Consider the following 17,864-nt stretch of genomic DNA (forward strand, 5'->3'; position numbering starts at 1 on the left):
AGGTAAAATTTCAATTCTTTTGATTCTGTTGAGGTTTGTTTTGTGTCCTAGGATATGATCAATTTTGGAGAATGTGCCATGGGGTGATGAGAAGATGTATATTCTTTATCTTTAGGATGGAGTGTTCTATATGCGTTTATCAAGCACAGTTGTTCTAGGGTCTCATTTAAGTCCCTTATGTCTTTACTTTCTGTTTAGAGGATCTGTCCAGTTCTGTAAGAGGAGTGTTAAAGTCCTATGTTACTATGGTATTACAGGATATCATATTGCTCAGACTGAGTAAGGCCTGTTTCAACAATCTGGGAGCATTTAAGTTGGGTGCATAAATATTCAGAATTGAAATGTCGTCTTGTTGTATTTTTCCCTTGACCAATATAAAGTGACCATCTTCGTCTTTTTTGACTTTAGTCGCTTTAACTCCATATGTATTTGCAAATAAGATTGCAACTCCTCTTTTCTTCTGAATTGTTTGCCTGAAAAATTGTCTTCCAACCCTTAACTCAGAGTTTTAATTTGTCTTTTGAAGCTAGGTATGTTTCCTGCAGACAGCACATGGATGGCTTGTGTTTTTTAATACATTCAGCCAATCTATGCCTCTTCAGTGGGGAATTCAAGCCATTAACATTTATTGAGATAATTGATAAGTGTAGTAGTGTTCTATTCTTCTTATTTTATGAGAGTCCATTGCTTAGTTTTATCTTTTGCATCAGTATGGAAGTTAGGTTCTGTCCTTTAATTTCTGAGTTCTTACTTTGCCGTTGATCCATTGTGATGGTCAGTGTGTGGAACAGGTTGAAGTATTTCCTGTAGAGTTGGTCTTGTTGTGGCAAATTTCCTCAGTATCAGTAAATGATTTGATTTCTCCATCAATATTAAAGCTTAGCTTAGCCAGATATAGAATTCTAGGCTGGAAATTGTTCTGTTTAAGTAGATTAAAGGTAGATGAGCATTGTCTTCTTGCTTGAAAAGTTTCATTAGAGAAATGTGCAGTCACTGATGGATTTGCCCCTGTAGGTCAACTGGCGCTTACTCCTGGCAGCTTGAAGAATCTTTTCTTTTGTCTTAACTTTGGACAGGTTCATCACAATGTGTCTTGGAGAAGCTCTGTTAGTGTTGAAGCCACCTGGGGTCCAATATCCCTCTGAAAGGAGTGTCAGAATCTTTGGTGATATTTGGGAATTTTTCGTTTATAATATTCTTTAGCATGGCTTCCATTCCTCTGGGGCATTCTTCTTCCCTTTCTGGGATACTATACCTTGTATGTTTGAACGCTTCATAAAATCCCATAACTCTGTCAGTGAACGTTCTGCTTTCTCTCTCTCCTTTTCTGCCTCTTTAACTATCTGAGTTATCTCAAGAACTTTGTCCTCTACCTCTGAGATTCTTTCTCCTGCATGGTCTAATCTGTTGTTGATACTTTCTATTGCATCTTTAAGTTCCCTAATTGACTGCTTCAGTTCCTTCATCTCTGCTATATCCTTTCTATATTCTTCATTTCGTTCATCTCTTATTTGATTCTGTTTTTGGATTTCCTTTTGGTTATTTTCCACTTTATCAGCAATTCCTTCACTGTTTCCATTATCTTTATTCTCAATTGCCTTTCTGTCTTTTCTAACATTTCTTCATAGGTGGAATCCTCTGCAATACCTACGTCACGGTCCCTTGTGGGGATTGCTCTGGACTGGTTTTTCATGTTGCCAGGATTTTTCTGCTGATTCTTATGAGTGTTTTCTTGCCTTAATTTTCCTTTCACTTCCTCTTGCTCTTTAAGTTACTGTGCCTCTGGACTAGGGTTTCAATGAGTCCTTTTGGTACAGGACCAGAAGGATGAGAAGACTGAAGAGCAAGAAGGGAACAAAGAAGAAAAGAAAGAAAAGAAAAAAGAGAAAGGAGGGGGGGTGAGTAAAAGGGAATATTGAGAAAAAGAAGAGAGGCACAGAAAGGGTGACAGGAGCAATATAGGTGTACAGTAAGGCACTTTAAGCCAACCTTAAAACCCCCCAACCTTTGGGTATACCAGGTTGGGTGGTTTCCTTGAGGTCAGCAGCTCTTTGCTAGCCTTTTCAGACATAGTACCTCACCAAGTAGAGAGGAAAGACAACAATGCTATAAATCAAACCAAAACAAGCAAACAGAAAACTTTATGGGATAAAATTGGGGGGGAAACCAAATAATAGGGACAGAAATACTAGCAAAAATGAAGTTCTAATTCTGAAAGAAGGCAACAATGGAAAATTATATTTAAACTAGAAAAATGAAGAAAGAAGGGGAAAAAAGAGAAAAATCTAGAGGGAAAATGTTGAAATTAAAAAATAAATTAACAAATAAAGCATATATATGCCTTGCTGAATATTGTCTAGGCAACAGGTAATCTTCTGGGGTATGAGATGTTAATCACAATGCTGACACAGCTATACGAGATAGAGACTGGAGGCCTCTGCTGATTTCTCAAACTCCACAGAGTGGAGGGCCTAAATCTCTCCTCAGCCCATTTAAAAGGCACTTTAAACTGCTAACCTTGGCTAAGCAGAAACTTTCCCAGGAAAGCACTTGTTGCTGGGATCACTCCTGAAGTGGCTGTCCATTTACCCAGTGTGCCAAAACCAGTCTCACTCTAAGCCCCTGAGGGCTGTAAGGCTGTAAGGCTGCTCAGTCACTAGATTACTTGCCCAAGGTCACCTGCCTGATCTGCGATCCTGAAGGTGGAGCCTGCTGAGTATTTCTCCCAAAGTGGCTCCATGCGGCCCACAGCCAAATACTATTAGCTCCGTCAGGCTCATTCTGGGGCCCTAGACAACACTTAAAAGTCCTCCACACTCTTGCCCAAGTTCTTCCAAGGTGGTTCCACTGAGTGCCCCAAAAAAAACCAAAGCAGCTCACAGGTACGGTCTTTCCAGTTTGCGATCTCACTGCTGCTGTACTTATAGCTGCCAGCAGGATTAGACCGAAGGAACACTCGCGACCACTTGCCAGTTCTCCATTGCTTTTGCCCTCCTCATGGGGTCCAGAAGTCTCTCACTGACTTCCTGTGTCCCCAAAGGGATGTTTCTGGGCAGAACCCACCAACCAGAGATGCCTGGAATCTTCTCTCCCCAGTCTCACTGTGCCCAGTTGCAAGGAAGCTAGTACTCAGGTGCCATCTTGGCCCCCCCACCACCACCAGTATTCCATTTCTAATACAACAAAGAAATTATCTGCAAAAGATTTTTGTTCTTTTTAGGAACTATGTTCTTCAAGGATCATAGTAAAACAAGTACCTCTCGTTGTAGCTTCCTTTTTTCTGCCTTTAGTTCATCTTCTACTTTCTCAGCATTCTCAGCAGCAGTTTTATATCTCAGCACCTGTCCCTCAAGCCGGTTAATCTGTAAATACAAGAACATAGGCCTCCAGGGTTGGGCACTAGGAATCATCACTTTATGGTAGCCAAGATGGAAATAACAATGCAATAATAAATTCCACATAATCTAACAGGTCCCCTCAGGGTGAGTCATAGGTCCTCTCAGAACCCAACTGCTATTTATAAATCAAGATGTGTCCCCAGAGAGGATTACAACTGTAGAGTCATTAGAGGGCCAGTTTCCCATGTTAAGTTTTATGATGACCATACTGCTTAAGTGCCAAAGTAACATCCTACAAGGAGACTCATTGAATGGAAAAGTTCTCAGACTTTTTGAAATACATACTAAGCGATTTTGTTAGAAACTATGATCTTTAATTCTCTTGGAATATCTATAAAAAACAATTACAGTCACAGTTTCCTATGTTTTTAGAGAAAACAGAAGACTAAAGTGCCTTGCCAGATGTTCTCTGCTGGCTTTTTTTTTTTTTTTTTTTTTTTTGCAGTTTTTGGCCGGGGCCGGGTTTGAACTCAGCACCTCCTGTATATGGGGCTGACACCCAACTCCTTTGAGTCACAGGTGCCTCCCTCTGCTAGCTTTTCTATTCAAATATAGAACTTTTACAGATCTGACTGCAAAGGCAGCCCACAGAAACCCAGGCTCATAGAATTAGCCACTTAGATGCAAGAAGGAGGTATGGTTTTTTTTGTTTTGTTTTGTTTGTTTTGAGACAGAGTCTCATTATGTCGCCCTTGGTAGAGTGCCGTGACATCACAGCTCACAGCAACCTCAAACTCTTGGGCTTAAGTGATTCTCTTGCCTCAGCTTCCCACCCCCACCACAATGCCCAGCTACTTTTTTTTTTTGCAGTTTTTGGCCGGGGCTGGGTTTGAACTCACCACCTCCAGCATGTGGGGCCCGTGCCCTACTCCTTTGAGCCAGAGGCGCTGCCCCCCGCTATTTTTTGTTGTTGTTGTTGCAGTTGAAGAAGGAGGTATGTTTAAAGGAAATTTAAATCACCTGGTACCCTATAAAAGAAGTACTTACACTTTGCTCCAAGGTGGTTATATCCTGTTCTGCTTTTGAAAGCTTAAATTTGTATTCACTAATTTGTCTGTTGGCATCTCCTAGAACAGAAGATAGATAACAAGGGATTATCTTCATCTCTCAGAGATGAGGTGGCAACACCTATGCAGCACAGAGAGGACCATGCAGTGTAGGACTACAAAACAGAAACACACACAGCAACTGCCTCATCTTCAGCAGCTGGGGTTCTGGACTGCACATAACAAAATAAGCTCTAGTACTTATGTTGCAACAGTTTCCCTCGGAACAAGAGTTAGAAGAAAGCTCATTCTTCACCCTATGATGCGTGTGAGGACAGCTTTGAGAGAGGAGTACTGTCAATGAAACAACAGCCCCTGCCACCTTTATCTGAAGTCCTGAGATCCTGGGGCTTCCCTGGGCTTTCTGGTGCCCTGAACCCAGCTCTGTACCTTTCCACTTCCTAGGTTTTAATTCTGCTCTCTCATACCTAAAGGACCCTTTGACCTCACCTCTGATTTAAATCTTAACCAACCATGAACTTTTTGTAACAACATGGATGAACCAAAGACCATTCTTCTAAGTGAAGTATCACAAGAATGGAAAAACAAACACCGCATGTACTATTTAAATGAACTAAGTGATCAACACAATGTGCACATATGGTAGTAAAACTCAATGCAAACCAAGGGGGAGGGGCTGAGATGAGTAAAGTGTAGGTAAATGAAAACCTAGCAGGGACAATGCACACTATTTGGGTGATGGGCACACTTACAATCTTGACTTAAACTGTACAAAAGCAAATCATGGAACCAAAAATGCCTGTACCCCCATAATATTCTGAAATCAAAAAGTAAAAAGCTTAACCAACCTTCAAGGCCAACCTCAATTTTTACCTTCTCCATGATTCCCCTTAGTTAAAATTATAACTTCTTCCCTTGCTGTTCATTTTATTTATATTTCTTTTTTAATAACATGTATCAAGCTTTTTAAATATTGTATGTATATATAATGAGAGGGGTCTGTCTTAGCTTTCTTAAATCTACCTATACCTAGCCATGTGTTTTGCACATAATAGATGCTTAATAAATATTTGCTGACATGACTGCTTTTCTATAATGTGTTGTGATAATGTGTTATAGCTAGAGCTACAAATCATTAAATGTACATCTGATCTAAGAAGCAAATCACCTGAAATGAAGTTTAGAAATGCTGAAGAAGATAAAAAATTCCCAGCCTCGGGCAGCTCCTGCACCTCAAAGGAGTAGGACGCCGGCCCCATATACCAGAGGGGGCAGGTTCAAACCCAGCCCCAGCCAAAAACTTCAAGCAAAAAAAAAAAAAATCCCAGCCTCTGAAATGATTATACAATCCTAATGCTTGCAAGAGATAAACCAAATATAACCTATCAAAGGAAATATTCAAATTACCTAACTTAAGAATGTTTCTATACTTCCACATGAACAAGGTTACAATTACCTATACTTTCTAAATGGACAGTTACTGTAACTGGGTTATAAAACTATCTCCCCCAAAGCCACCTCTGGTAGTCAAAGAGAGCTATTCCTATTTCTGAGCCCTAAAAAAAGAAACTTAAGAATATTTGGTTTTAATTCTCATCCCTGGAAATCTACTGGTTATCAGAATGTGTTGCTTCCTTCTTATTCTCCAAACTATCCATTCCTTACTATTTTCAAAAGTGTAAGTCCCAGAGACTTACATTTCATTTCAGTCACTTCATAGGTGTATTGAAATTCCATTCCAAAACACAGTACATTACAGCCAAGGCACTGTCCACAAGAGAGTTGCCTAGGCTGCTTTCCAAGGGAACTGCTTGCTTTGGTCTTCACCAGTCAGACGCAGCCTTCCCACAGTCCTGCTCAGCTTACTTCATTCTACACCTCCACCCTGGGTACTTTTCCCTACCTTCTGCAAAGAGCAGCTATGCCAAACCTACCTGTTCTAGGAAGCATTCCCACATAAATGCCAGTCCATTACCCTGAATTTGATTCCTTTTGAATCTGCTGCTTTGAGCCAATCTCTCAACCCTTTGCCCTGCCCTCTCTCTGAAACTGTTGGCAACCATTGTTCTGAGTTAGGCTCATCATTGTAGTTTCTAGCTAGTTCCTAGCCCGCTTCTTCTCAGGTCCTACTCTTTACCTACCCTCCTCAACAAAGCAGTGTTCTCGATCAAAATACTCACCACAAAACATCACAAGGGTCCTAACTGATATCCAACAGAGGTAGTAATACCAATCTCAAAAGTTACTATCAATAAGCCTTAATCCAAAAAGTCTTTTCTAAGGAACCTAACTCAAAATATTTAGATGTGAAGGCCATAGAATAACCAAGATTTTAAAATTAGTTATAGAAAAATCACTATTCAAACTGAAAAAAAATAAAGCTTCCAGACAGCTGAACACAAGTTGGTTCTTGGAGGATGGCACAGCTAAGAGGGCCCTGCAAGCTCCACACCCCTTCCCATATACCTCACCCTATGCATCTCTTCATCTGTATCTTTTGTAATAAACTAGTAAATGGATACTTACTATGGAAATGCATCAGTTCTAAAAGTAATTAGTAGACAAAAGTACTCCAAAATCCCACTGGAGTAGAAGGGAAATGATTTTTAAGACTACTACTCAGGGGCGGTGCCTGGTGGCTCAAAGGAGTAGGGCACCAGCCCCATATGCTGGAGGTGGCAGGTTCAAATCCAGCCCCGGCCAAAAACTGTAAAAAAAAAAAGACTACCACTTGATGTCCTCTGTTTAAGTGTCTCAGTATTATGAACAACACTGCAATTAATATACTTCAAGATAGAGCCATAATGAATCAAATGTAATAAATTCCTAGACTTGAAATGCTTAGATGAGAAGGGTATCCTTATACCCAATGTATTTCCAATCTATCATACACATATATGCTCAATGTTAAAATACAGCTTCCTTTAAAACTCAGAGGGTGGTAAGGATTCTACCTTGCAGAAAGCCATCTATTACCCAGTGCTATTTTGCTCTAGTCAGTGGAAGTGTCTGCATATGGAATGAAACATGCATTCAAATTTAAAGTTTGAGGTTCCCATTTTGAGGAAAGTTACATTTAATTCAACTACATATGAATCTGGGTTTACAGATGTAAATTGTGGAGAAAAGCTTTTTTTCTTAAACTTCATATCCACTTTCAGTTCTCTTTAAGAATGTGAGGTGAATGTGACAAAGAAACATTATGGTGGGCCCACTGAGCTCCAACTGCTTAGGGTAACACTCTATTGTAACTCCTTGTTTCTGAGCAAAATCTGTGATTTTCTTCTAACAAACAGAACATGGTGAGATAAAGGTACACATGTCCTGCCTCTGATTATAATATTATTATACATTTTATAAGACTTGCTCTCTATGTTGCTGGCTTTGAAGAAGCATACTACCATGAATTCTACAACTGCAAGGAAATGAATTTTTCCAAGCACACAAGGCACCTTAGAAGCAGTTCCTTCCCCAGGCAAGGTCCTAATGAGAACTCTGCCCTGACTGACACTTTGATTGCAGGTTTTTGAGATCCTTAGCAGATGGCCAGCTAAAGCATGTCCAAGTAACTAGACAACAGCAAATATGAGATAATAGATGTGTGTTGCCTTAAAAAAAATCTGGAAAAATAAAATATCATTAACAAAGGCTATCTACGTATGAATATCATATCTTTAATAGGAGCTTAAAGATGATATGTGGGTATGGAAAAGGAGTGTCAGGTTGTCAAAGGCATTTCACTATCTACAAAAAGTTCTTAGAAATCACTTTGTTCAGAAAGGGTAAGAACATTAATTAGTCCTCTCATTATCCTCTTAAGGCCACAGGCTAGTAAAGCCTCTATTCACCTATGTTACTGACTAGAAACCTTTTCTGGACTAGCCAGACTGACACATTTTTGTAGCATAGCTTCTCTTAAGAAAAGTGTATTTTGAGACTCTGGTGGCTTGTTCACAATCCTACTCCTGGGAGGAGACCTACATACATACTAGGACTGGCCCATCCCCTGGTACCCACTCTGCATTTCGATGAATTGCAAGTCTGAACCATTTTGTAGTCCCACCAGGTCAGCCATGGTACCATCATTCCTAGAGCACTTCTGTCGTTCTTCCTCTAACTGAAGTTTGAGTTTTCTAATCTGAAATGGAAATAAAGGTTCAAAAACCAGATTCAATCTCCCAAATGAAACAGATGCTTGCCCCAATGGTTGCATCACAGAATAAGGCAAATCCTCATCATTTGGCCACATAAATCATTCATTTGAAAACTATTTTTTGAGTGCCTATTATGGGACATACACTCTTCTAGATGCTAGCAATAAGCTAAAAACAAATAACAAAAGGAGCAAATCCCAGGATCAGGTAACCCAACAAAAATACAATAAAAATAGCCATATTTTATTATTTATGTATGTTTTATGGAACAGTATAAATTTTGGATATTTTTTGTTACTTCTATTAAAACGAAAAGTCTAGGCCCGGGTCGGTGGCTCATGCTGTAATCACAGAACTTTGAAAGGCCAAGGCAGGAAGATCACTTGAGGCCAGGAATATAAGACCAGCCTAGACAACATAGCAATATCTCATCTCTACAAAAAAATGTTTTAATTAATAGTAGCTCGGTGTGGTGATGCATTCCCATAGTCCCAGCTACTCAGGAGGATTGCTTAAGCCAAGGAATATGAGGCTGCAGTCAGTTATGACCTTAATATTGCACTCCAAATTTTGCAATAGAGCATATACGTATAGTCCCAGCTACTTGGAAGGCTGAGGCAGGAAAATCATTTGAGCCCAGGGTTCAAGGCCAGTCTGAGTAACACAGAAAGACTCTATCTCAAAAAAGAAAAAGAAAAAGTCCCAGGTTATGGAGACTGCTGCCTTAAGAACTCTGTAGAACAAGATTCCTTAAACTATGTGTCCCGAAAAATATCTTAAAAGAATAGGGAATAATAAAAAGGCAAAATGTGAATTATCTTTTTCACCTTCAAATCTCATTTAAGTATTGATATTTGAAATAAGAACATGTCTTTCTAATGAACATTTCCGTTTGCTATCCTTTTAGCATGTAACTTAGTCACTTAAAAAGAGCATTACCTTCTAGTGAGAAAAATACTTTTACCTGCGATAGCAGCTCTTCCTTTTCTCCAGCAAGTTTTCGTAGCCTTACATCTAAAACAAATGAAAAACATTGAAAACTAAATATGTAATAATGATGTAGTATATAAACAATTTTAAAATAACTCCTCAAACTCATAAACAGAAAGCATTTACATTACTTATAGCTCTGAATATCAAAAGAAATAAAGGCTTTCATAGTATTATAGAAAAGTTCTTAATTATCAATTATATTTCCATACAGCTAATTGCTTATCAGGGCACCAGCTCAAAAAAAGCAGTGAGGGCCAGGCCTGCTGGCTCACACCTGTAATCCTAGCACTCTGGGAGGCCAAGGTGGGTGGACTGCCTGAGCTCAGGAGTTTTGAGACCAGCCTGAGCCAGGGAGAGACCCCAACTCTAAAAAAAATAGCTAGGCATGTGGCAGGCACCTATAGTCCCAGCTACAGGGTGCCAGCCACATACACCAGAGCTGGTGGGTTCGAATCCAACCCGGCCTCCCAAACAACAATGACAACTACTACCAAAAAATAGAGGGGCTTGTGGTGTGCGCCCATAGTCCCAGCTACTTGGGAGGATGAAGCAAGAGGATCACTTGAGCCCAAGAGTTTGAGGTTGCTGTGAGTTATGACGCCACAACACTCTACTGAGGGTAACGAAGGGATATTCAGTCTCAAAAAAAGAAAAGGAAGCAGTGAATTTTCCACTTCAAGACAAACTAAAGGACAAAGGAAATAATTTCCTTATCTCAAAAATTTGCAAGTTGTCACCAGAAGGCAGATAACTCAAATGCCAAAGGTACTCCCAAAGTTAAGCCCTTAGCAGAAGAGATGGAAATATAGCAAAACCTCCACAGTTGACCACCTCCTTAACTTGATCTAATTTTCACAGACCAGACATGCACCACATGTATATATCGGTACAGCAGACCTAGTTCCTTAAAGTTTGTCACAGTCCCTTGGGTGGTCAACTTACAGAGGTTCTACGGTATGTGAAAAAAGATGGAGGTAAGAGTGGGAATTGAGGGTAGGAGGGAGCTGGAATAAAGAAAAGAGAGGGGCACAGTGCTGGAGGAAGCAAAGTCCCATCAGAGCTAGTGGGGGGAGGGAAGGGAACCCACTCTAAGATGGTGGAAACCAAGGGTGAATCTGTGCCTGATGGTAGGATTACTAATCACTAGGGCTGACTGCAGCCTGGGTGCAACTGAGGAGATCTCCATAATTCAATAAAAGCAGCAGAGGATACCTGGCCAATCACCCTCTACAACTAACTAGGTTCAAAGCCAAATATAAGTTTTGGTTTCTTCAGCACCTTCCAAATAAGCAAGGAAATACCCTGGGCTGCTTATAGCCACATACTCGTTTCATTCTCTACCTCTTCTCTCTCACTCACCTAGTATCCTGCTTTATCTAAGAGATCTATAACTACATTTCTGGAATTCTGCACATTACAGACTGTGTTTAATTTTTTTTTTTTATTTATTTGAGACAGAGTGTCACTATGTCACCCTTGGTAGAGTGCCGTGGCATCACAGCTCACAACAACCTCAAACTCTTGGGCTTAAGTGATTCTCTTGCCTCAGCCTCCCAAGTAGCTGGGACTACGGGCGCACACCACAAGCCCATCTATTTTTTGGTAGTAGTTGTCATTGTTGTTTGGGAGGCCGGGTTGGATTCGAACCCACCAGCTCCGGTGTATGTGGCTGGCACCCTAGCCGCCGAGCTACAGGCACCGAGCCACTTACTAATTTTTAAAATGTGTTTTCAGTTTGCTTCACTCTTACAGTATCTCTCACTCCTCTAGAAAACCTACACATATATGAAAACAAGATGAAAAGGAAAGAAAAGATCTTTTTTAAAAAAATATATATGAACTGAGGGTAAGTATCTGTGCATCTTTCTTCTGCTAGAATAGTTTCTTAGAAGGGGCAATGGATGAGCACCTTTGTGGTTTCCTCAAAAGAGGTGTCATTAGATTCTCAAAGGGTTAAATTTAAGAGGCTTGAAAGCTCTACTCCATGGTCTTCGTCATCTGTTTCTTGCCTTAAACAACGTGGTAGCAAAGAATTACAGAACCTGGAACATGAAACCAGGTGTTCCAGAAATAAGAACCTTAAATCATCCTCAAGAAGTCTCCCTGCTAGCCCACTGCTTCCCTGGGACAAGTGTACAGTATTAGATCTCTTTGCATAAAGTTGATAGTTAAGTGAAAAAGCAATGTGTATATACCCATTGTGCTTCCATCCAGTGGCCTTTTAGAACTCAGATGCTGGTTCCCAAGATCAGGAATGTCTGAAGACATGAGCCCAGATTCCTCTTAGTACAGATCTACTTAAGTCTCAGACTGCCCTTTATATGTTTTTGTTTTTCAGGCCAGAATATAAAAAAGCAGAAAGCCCAGCAGGGCAACATTAATCCAAGTCAATATAGCAATCAGTGTCTTACCTAGTGGCCCTTCTCCTGCTGACTCCAAGACCTGAGCAGCTTCCTGAGACACAACCGTGATGGCTCCAACCACTGGTTCATGACTGACATCACCATTGGGAGTACCATCGGGAATTATAACTAAGCCATGTTTCTGTGGGAAGAAAGAAACTCACCATCACAAAAGATGGCTCACACCTAAGCAGTAAACTCTATGAGGTAACTCTGCAACAATGTTTTTTCGCCACAGGCACACCTGGCTAGAATTAGTTACATGGAATATGCTCTGTGGAGGAAATGACTCAAACCTTCCAAAACTGGATTAGGGAATAAACACTGTAGTTTGTGGTCAGGCTAGGAAAGATGGCAGGATGAAAGGAAGGAGACAGAGTAAAGCAGTGTGGGACCTGAGCTCCAAGCTGGTGCTGACATACCTCTCCCGTCTTCACTGTCTCCTGCAGGTCAGCCAGCTCCTCTCTGAGCAAATCTCGCTCATTCCTAAGGCAGGCAATGTATTCTTTTTGTTTCTCTAGGGCCTGGTTAGGCAGGGTAGCAAGGGAAAGAATGGCACAGAAAAAGAGCAGGTGAAAGGTAGCAGAGAAGTACCTAATTCAAATAAGAAAAGATAAAGACATAAAAGCAAAGAAGCAGTCAAAAGACTAGGAACAAGCAGTCAGACATGGAAGGAATACAAGATTATATGGATATATACCTCTAAAAGAGAGTTTTAATGCAAACTGGTCCTCATGCACAAATAAATTTAGCAAAACATGCTTATCACATCAAGCAGGGAAACAAATCTTTCTTTTCCAGTCAATGAAAAGAACAGGAAAAGGAAGATGAAGATACCAGAAAGAATAAAATAAAATTTTCCTCACTGACCTCCTCAGGAAATTTTCACTTAGGAACAAAAAATCCACATTTCATGTTTAACTAAAATAGTAGTATTCAAGAATATACCTGATTTAAAATAAACTTTAAAATGGTTCTGGGTAGGCTGGGTATTATGGCTCATGCCTGTAATCCTAGCACTCTCGGAGGCCAAGGCAGGTGGACTACCTGAGCTCACAGGTTTGAGACCAGCCTGAGCCAGAACAAGACTTCATCTCTAAAAATAACTGGGTGTTGTGGCAGGTGGTTCCAGCTACTCAGGAGGCTGAGGCAAGAGAATCAGTTTTAGCCCCAGAGTTTGAGGTTACTGTGAGCTATGATGCTACAGCACTCTACCAAGGGCGACAAAGTGAAATTCTGTCTCAAAAAATGGGGGGTCAGAGGGAGGTGAACTCAAAATCAAGATTTTAAGTCCTGGCACTTACTTACTCTAAGCCTCAGTTTCCTCATCTGAAAAAGAGGGGATAATAGTGCCCATCCCATAGGCAGAGGTTTCTAGGAATAGTCAGAGTAAATCACTGCAGGCAGTGAAGGTTCAGGAAAAGCAGGTCGGTTTTTCATTTGTAAATTCCCTGCTAATTCCTGAATCTCACAACTGTCAGAGCTGAGGAGGACAGTGCAGAAGCAGAAACATACTTTGGTCATCAGTGACAAGTCACATGATAAAATAACAAACCCAAATTAAGTAATCTATGAAGGAACCAGACAGCTGGCCTATTTGCAAAAGCATTTCTCCACATATTTGCTCATATGTTCAATGTTTTCTGCCAGCATTCCCATTACTCTAAGAAATTAAACTATAGGCTCGGCGCCTATAGCTCAACCGGCTAAGGCGCCAGCCACGTACACCTAAGGTGGCGGGTTTGAATCCCCAGCCCGGACCGCCAAACAACAATGACGGCTGCAACCAAAAAATAGCCGGGCGTTGTGGCGGGCGCCTGTGGTCCCAGCTACTTGGGAGGCGGAGGCAGGAGACTCGCTTGAGCCCAGGAGTTGGAGGTTGCTGTGAGCTGTAATGCCACGGCACTCTACCCAGGGGGACAGCTTGAGGCTCTGTCTCAAAAAAAAAAAAAAAAAAAAAGAAATTAAACTATAATAGTTTCCTCTCAGTTTATTGGTTTTTGAAATGGGACAACTACTTAATTACTAATAGCTGAATAGCTAGGTCATTTTTAATATCATTATTGCCTTATTCTGCAACCAACTGGGAGTAAGTAGATTTATTATTTATTTGGATGATAGCAACTACCATTTGCATAGCACAAATTATATGGCAGGCACTATTTTAAATACATAAAATTTCTCCTTCATATATTATTTTATATATGAAATTTCTCCCTTCACTACTTGGCAGGCTGAGGCAAGAGAATTGCTTAAGCCTAAGAGTTGAAAGTTTCTATGAGCTGTGACCCCATGGCATTCTACCAAGGGCAACATAGTGAGACTGTCTCAAAAAAAAAAGAAAAGAAAAAGAAAAAGAAAAAAAGGAATTTCTCTCTTCCATATCCTATAATGTACTTGTATTATCCTCATTTTACAGATCAGAAAACTCAAGCTCAGATTTTTTTGTCCAAAGTTGCACTAAGTGCCAAAGTTAGAAAATGAGTCTAGTTCTTTGTGGTGCCAAAGCTCATGTATACAGTTTTATATCGCAGCACTATGAAGGCCACATTATACACACATGTATTCCCTTACTGTCATCCTAGATGATGGTGGAAAGTAGTTCATAGGCCAAGTCCTAATTCTTCACTTACCCAAACTGTACTGTCAATATCTAACTTCAACAATTACCTATATGATGGTCTCAAGTCCCTATAAATTGATCATTTATATGGTTTCTAGCACCATAAGGCATTTGGTAAAATGCTTCCAGTTAGTATTCACACTCCACAATATTATTAACAGACAAAACATAAAGAGAACAACACACAGCAATACCGTCCCATCTGTTGAAAGTCACTCTAATCTCCACTGGGTTTGCTATTTTTGGTTATTGGTATCTTTGTGCGTTGTTATGCCATGCATCACCACATAATAACTGAGTAAATGATCACTGTCACAACATGCTGGATAAACACAACACTAGTGAATACCTCTTAGGAACAGGCCACTGTAGAACTAGGAATTCTAGCAAATGCTAGTATATGACATTTGCTCCTCTACCACATCTACAGCACTGAATTTTATTTTTACTTTTGGACTTTTTAATTTCATCTTCCCATAATTACACATGGGAAAATAAAATATATCATGTAAATTTACCCATTTCACCACAAAGTTTGAACACTACTAAAATACCTTATAACTGTATCAAATATATCCCTACTGGATCTGAAATCCTCTGTATTACCTAACCATATAACCACTACTTTGGGGTTTGCATGCAACAATAGTTCTTACAGTGGGATTTTTTTAGAGTAAAAAGTATATGCTTGAGGATATCAAAATAAATCTTTATCCCTGACCTACCTCAAATTCTAGCATCAAAAAGCCAAAAGGATATATATCATGGGCTGAACTTTGGGTCAAGAGGTTAATTCTCCATATAATTGCACTAGCGTACAAATATCTTTAGTCAGAAAGGGATTGAGTTTATGGTGAGCTATAAGATATACAAGTTCCTCATATGAATCAATACTATACATGGACTTCTAGTACTCAGAACTATAGTGGAGCTACAGGCAAGGAAGAACTAAAGAAAACTGAATTTCCACCTAGGGATAATGCTTTCCATTAAGTTTAATACTAGTAATAAAAAAGAGAATAATAAGTGTTGGTGAAGACATGGAGGAAGTGAAACCCTTGTGCACTACTGATGTGTATGTAAAATGGCACAGCCACTATAGAAAACAGTTACAGCTGTTCTCAAAAAAATTAAACATAGAATTACTATATAATTGAGTAACTCCATTTCTAGGTATACACCTATACCTCAAACAGTTGAAAGCACCTAGCAGCATATTCACAACAGGCCAAGGTGGAAGCAACCAAACTATCTATCAACAGATGAATATGGTATACATACAATAAAATATTACTCAGCCTTAAAAACATAAGGACATCCTGGCATAAGCTGCAACATGAACCTTGAGGGCATTATGCTAAGTGAAAGCTAGTCACAAAAGGACAAACACTATATAATTTCCCTTATATGAGGTAACTGGAGTAGTCAAATTCATAGACACAGAAAGATAGGGTCTGGTGGGAAGCGGGAAATGGGGAGTTGTTGTATAATGGGGACAGAGTTTCAGCTGAGGAAAGTAAATAAGTTCTAGAGATGCATGGAGGTTGGCCCAAAAATGTGAATGTACTGAATGCCACTGAACTGTACACTCAAAAATGGTGAAAATGGTAAATGTTTTTTGTATTTTAGCATAATTTTCAAATTCAAAGAAGGGTCAAGGGATGGATGAACTAGTGATACACACAACAACTTGGATAAATCTACGGGGACATATACTGAGCAAAAAAAGCTAAGTATAAAAGGTCATACGCTATATGATTCCGTTTATATAACATTCTTAAAATGGCAAAATTATAGAAACAGAGAACAGATTGGTGGTTTCCAGGGCTCGGAAGAGAGGGTGGAAAGGCAGCAGATATGGCTATAAAAGGAGGAATGATACGTTATAGAAATGTTCTGTATTTTTATTGTATCAAAGTTAATATCCTCGTTGTGGTAATATACTGTGGTTCTGCAAGATGTTTCATTTGGGTAAAACTGGGTAACGGGTAATAGGATTTCTCTGTATTATTTCCTACAACTGCATGTGAATCTAAAATTTTCTCAAAATAAAAAGAGTTCAGTTCTTTAAAAAGTCAAAGGAATATATTATTGTATAGCACACAAAATAGAGACATGCATTTGTGCAATAAATGCCAAGACAACTTAAAAACCCAAATAATTTATATCTTAACCATTGGCATACCACCTTTCTGATGACAAAAAATTTCATTTTGTTTTGAATAGATATTTCACTGGACTGGGAGGTGTGGGGTTTTTCCATGGCTTGTCCAAGATAGTTTAAAATACTAAGACAATTATACAAATTATAAATCTGGGACCAGCAGATCTGTACTAAAGAAAATTATGCGTGGTGCTAAAAAAGCCCATTCTAAATAGTGACCAAATTATAACTACTTTTTACATATTGCCTACTTTGTGCCATACGTTTTTTAACATCTCATTTTATTAGCTCACAATCACTATTTCAAAACACCTAACAGAGTGTTGCTTTATCCTCCAAAAAGCTTTTCTAGTAATTTCTCAGTAACTTAAACATTAGAAAAGTATCTTCAGTTCTTTAAATTTTGGGTCTATGAACTCAAAAGAAATGTGGTCTGCCCAGGTATTTGTTAAGGAAAAGATGGAGTCTTTGGAGCAATGGACAGGACTAGATACTGCTGACTGGGCTTCAGTATGCTCCTAATAGAGGTAGTTACGATTCAGGGGGTTTCGTACCCACACAGCTCTCTCACAGGTGCTCTAGGGCAGTGGTTCCCAACCATTTTGGCACCAGAGACAGATTTCATGGAAGACAATTTTTCTACAGAGTGGAGGTGGGGGAGGGAAGGAATAGATTTTCATAAGGAGCACACATCCTAGATCCCTCTCATGTACAATATACAGCAGGGTTTGTACTCCTATGAGAATCTAATGCAGCCCCTGATCTGACAGGAGGCAGAGCTCAGGCAGTGGTGCGAGTAATAGGGAATAGTTGTAACTACAGATGAAGCTTCACTTGCTCACTGCTGCTCACCTCCTGCTGTGCAGCCCAGTTCCTAACTGTCCGCAGTCCAGAGGTTGGGGACCACAGCTCTAGAGGATTTTTGCCATCTTTCCCCTAGCCCACCTAATCTTAACCAGAACAAGACTTTTCTCACTTGCCCTTTGTTTCCTCTGCCATAGCCCTTCCCTGACAAAGTAAGCCTCTGTCAGTTACAGCTACATTGCTCCCCTCCTGCAGAAGAGATAGCACATGCCAGGCAACGGGACTGCCAGCCAAAGACCACATGAAATGAACTGGGAAT

At 39.9% G+C, this 17,864-nt stretch overlaps 1 protein-coding gene across 3 annotated transcripts in view; it reads right to left on the bottom strand.

Annotated features, from left to right (window-relative positions):
- Nucleotides 1-17,864, bottom strand: part of LRRFIP2 (LRR binding FLII interacting protein 2) — a 144,405-nt gene that overhangs the window by 4,758 nt on the left and 121,783 nt on the right. For 2 of the 3 annotated variants that reach the window (XM_023514010.1, XM_023514016.1), the window contains 5 exons: nt 11,964-12,096; nt 9,524-9,573; nt 8,423-8,543; nt 4,386-4,465; nt 3,258-3,362 (listed from right to left, as the gene is read on the bottom strand). In XM_023514010.1, the coding sequence (XP_023369778.1) occupies nt 3,258-3,362; nt 4,386-4,465; nt 8,423-8,543; nt 9,524-9,573; nt 11,964-12,096 (489 nt within the window). Of the gene's footprint in view, nt 1-3,257; nt 3,363-4,385; nt 4,466-8,422; nt 8,544-9,523; nt 9,574-11,963; nt 12,097-12,376; nt 12,479-17,864 lie in introns of all 3 variants that reach the window. The other variant, XM_023514017.1, reaches the window with a different exon arrangement.

Source organism: Otolemur garnettii, unplaced genomic scaffold (assembly GCF_000181295.1).
Source record: "Otolemur garnettii isolate 467f Iridium unplaced genomic scaffold, OtoGar3 scaffold00002, whole genome shotgun sequence".
NCBI classification, from domain to species: domain Eukaryota; kingdom Metazoa; phylum Chordata; class Mammalia; order Primates; family Galagidae; genus Otolemur; species Otolemur garnettii.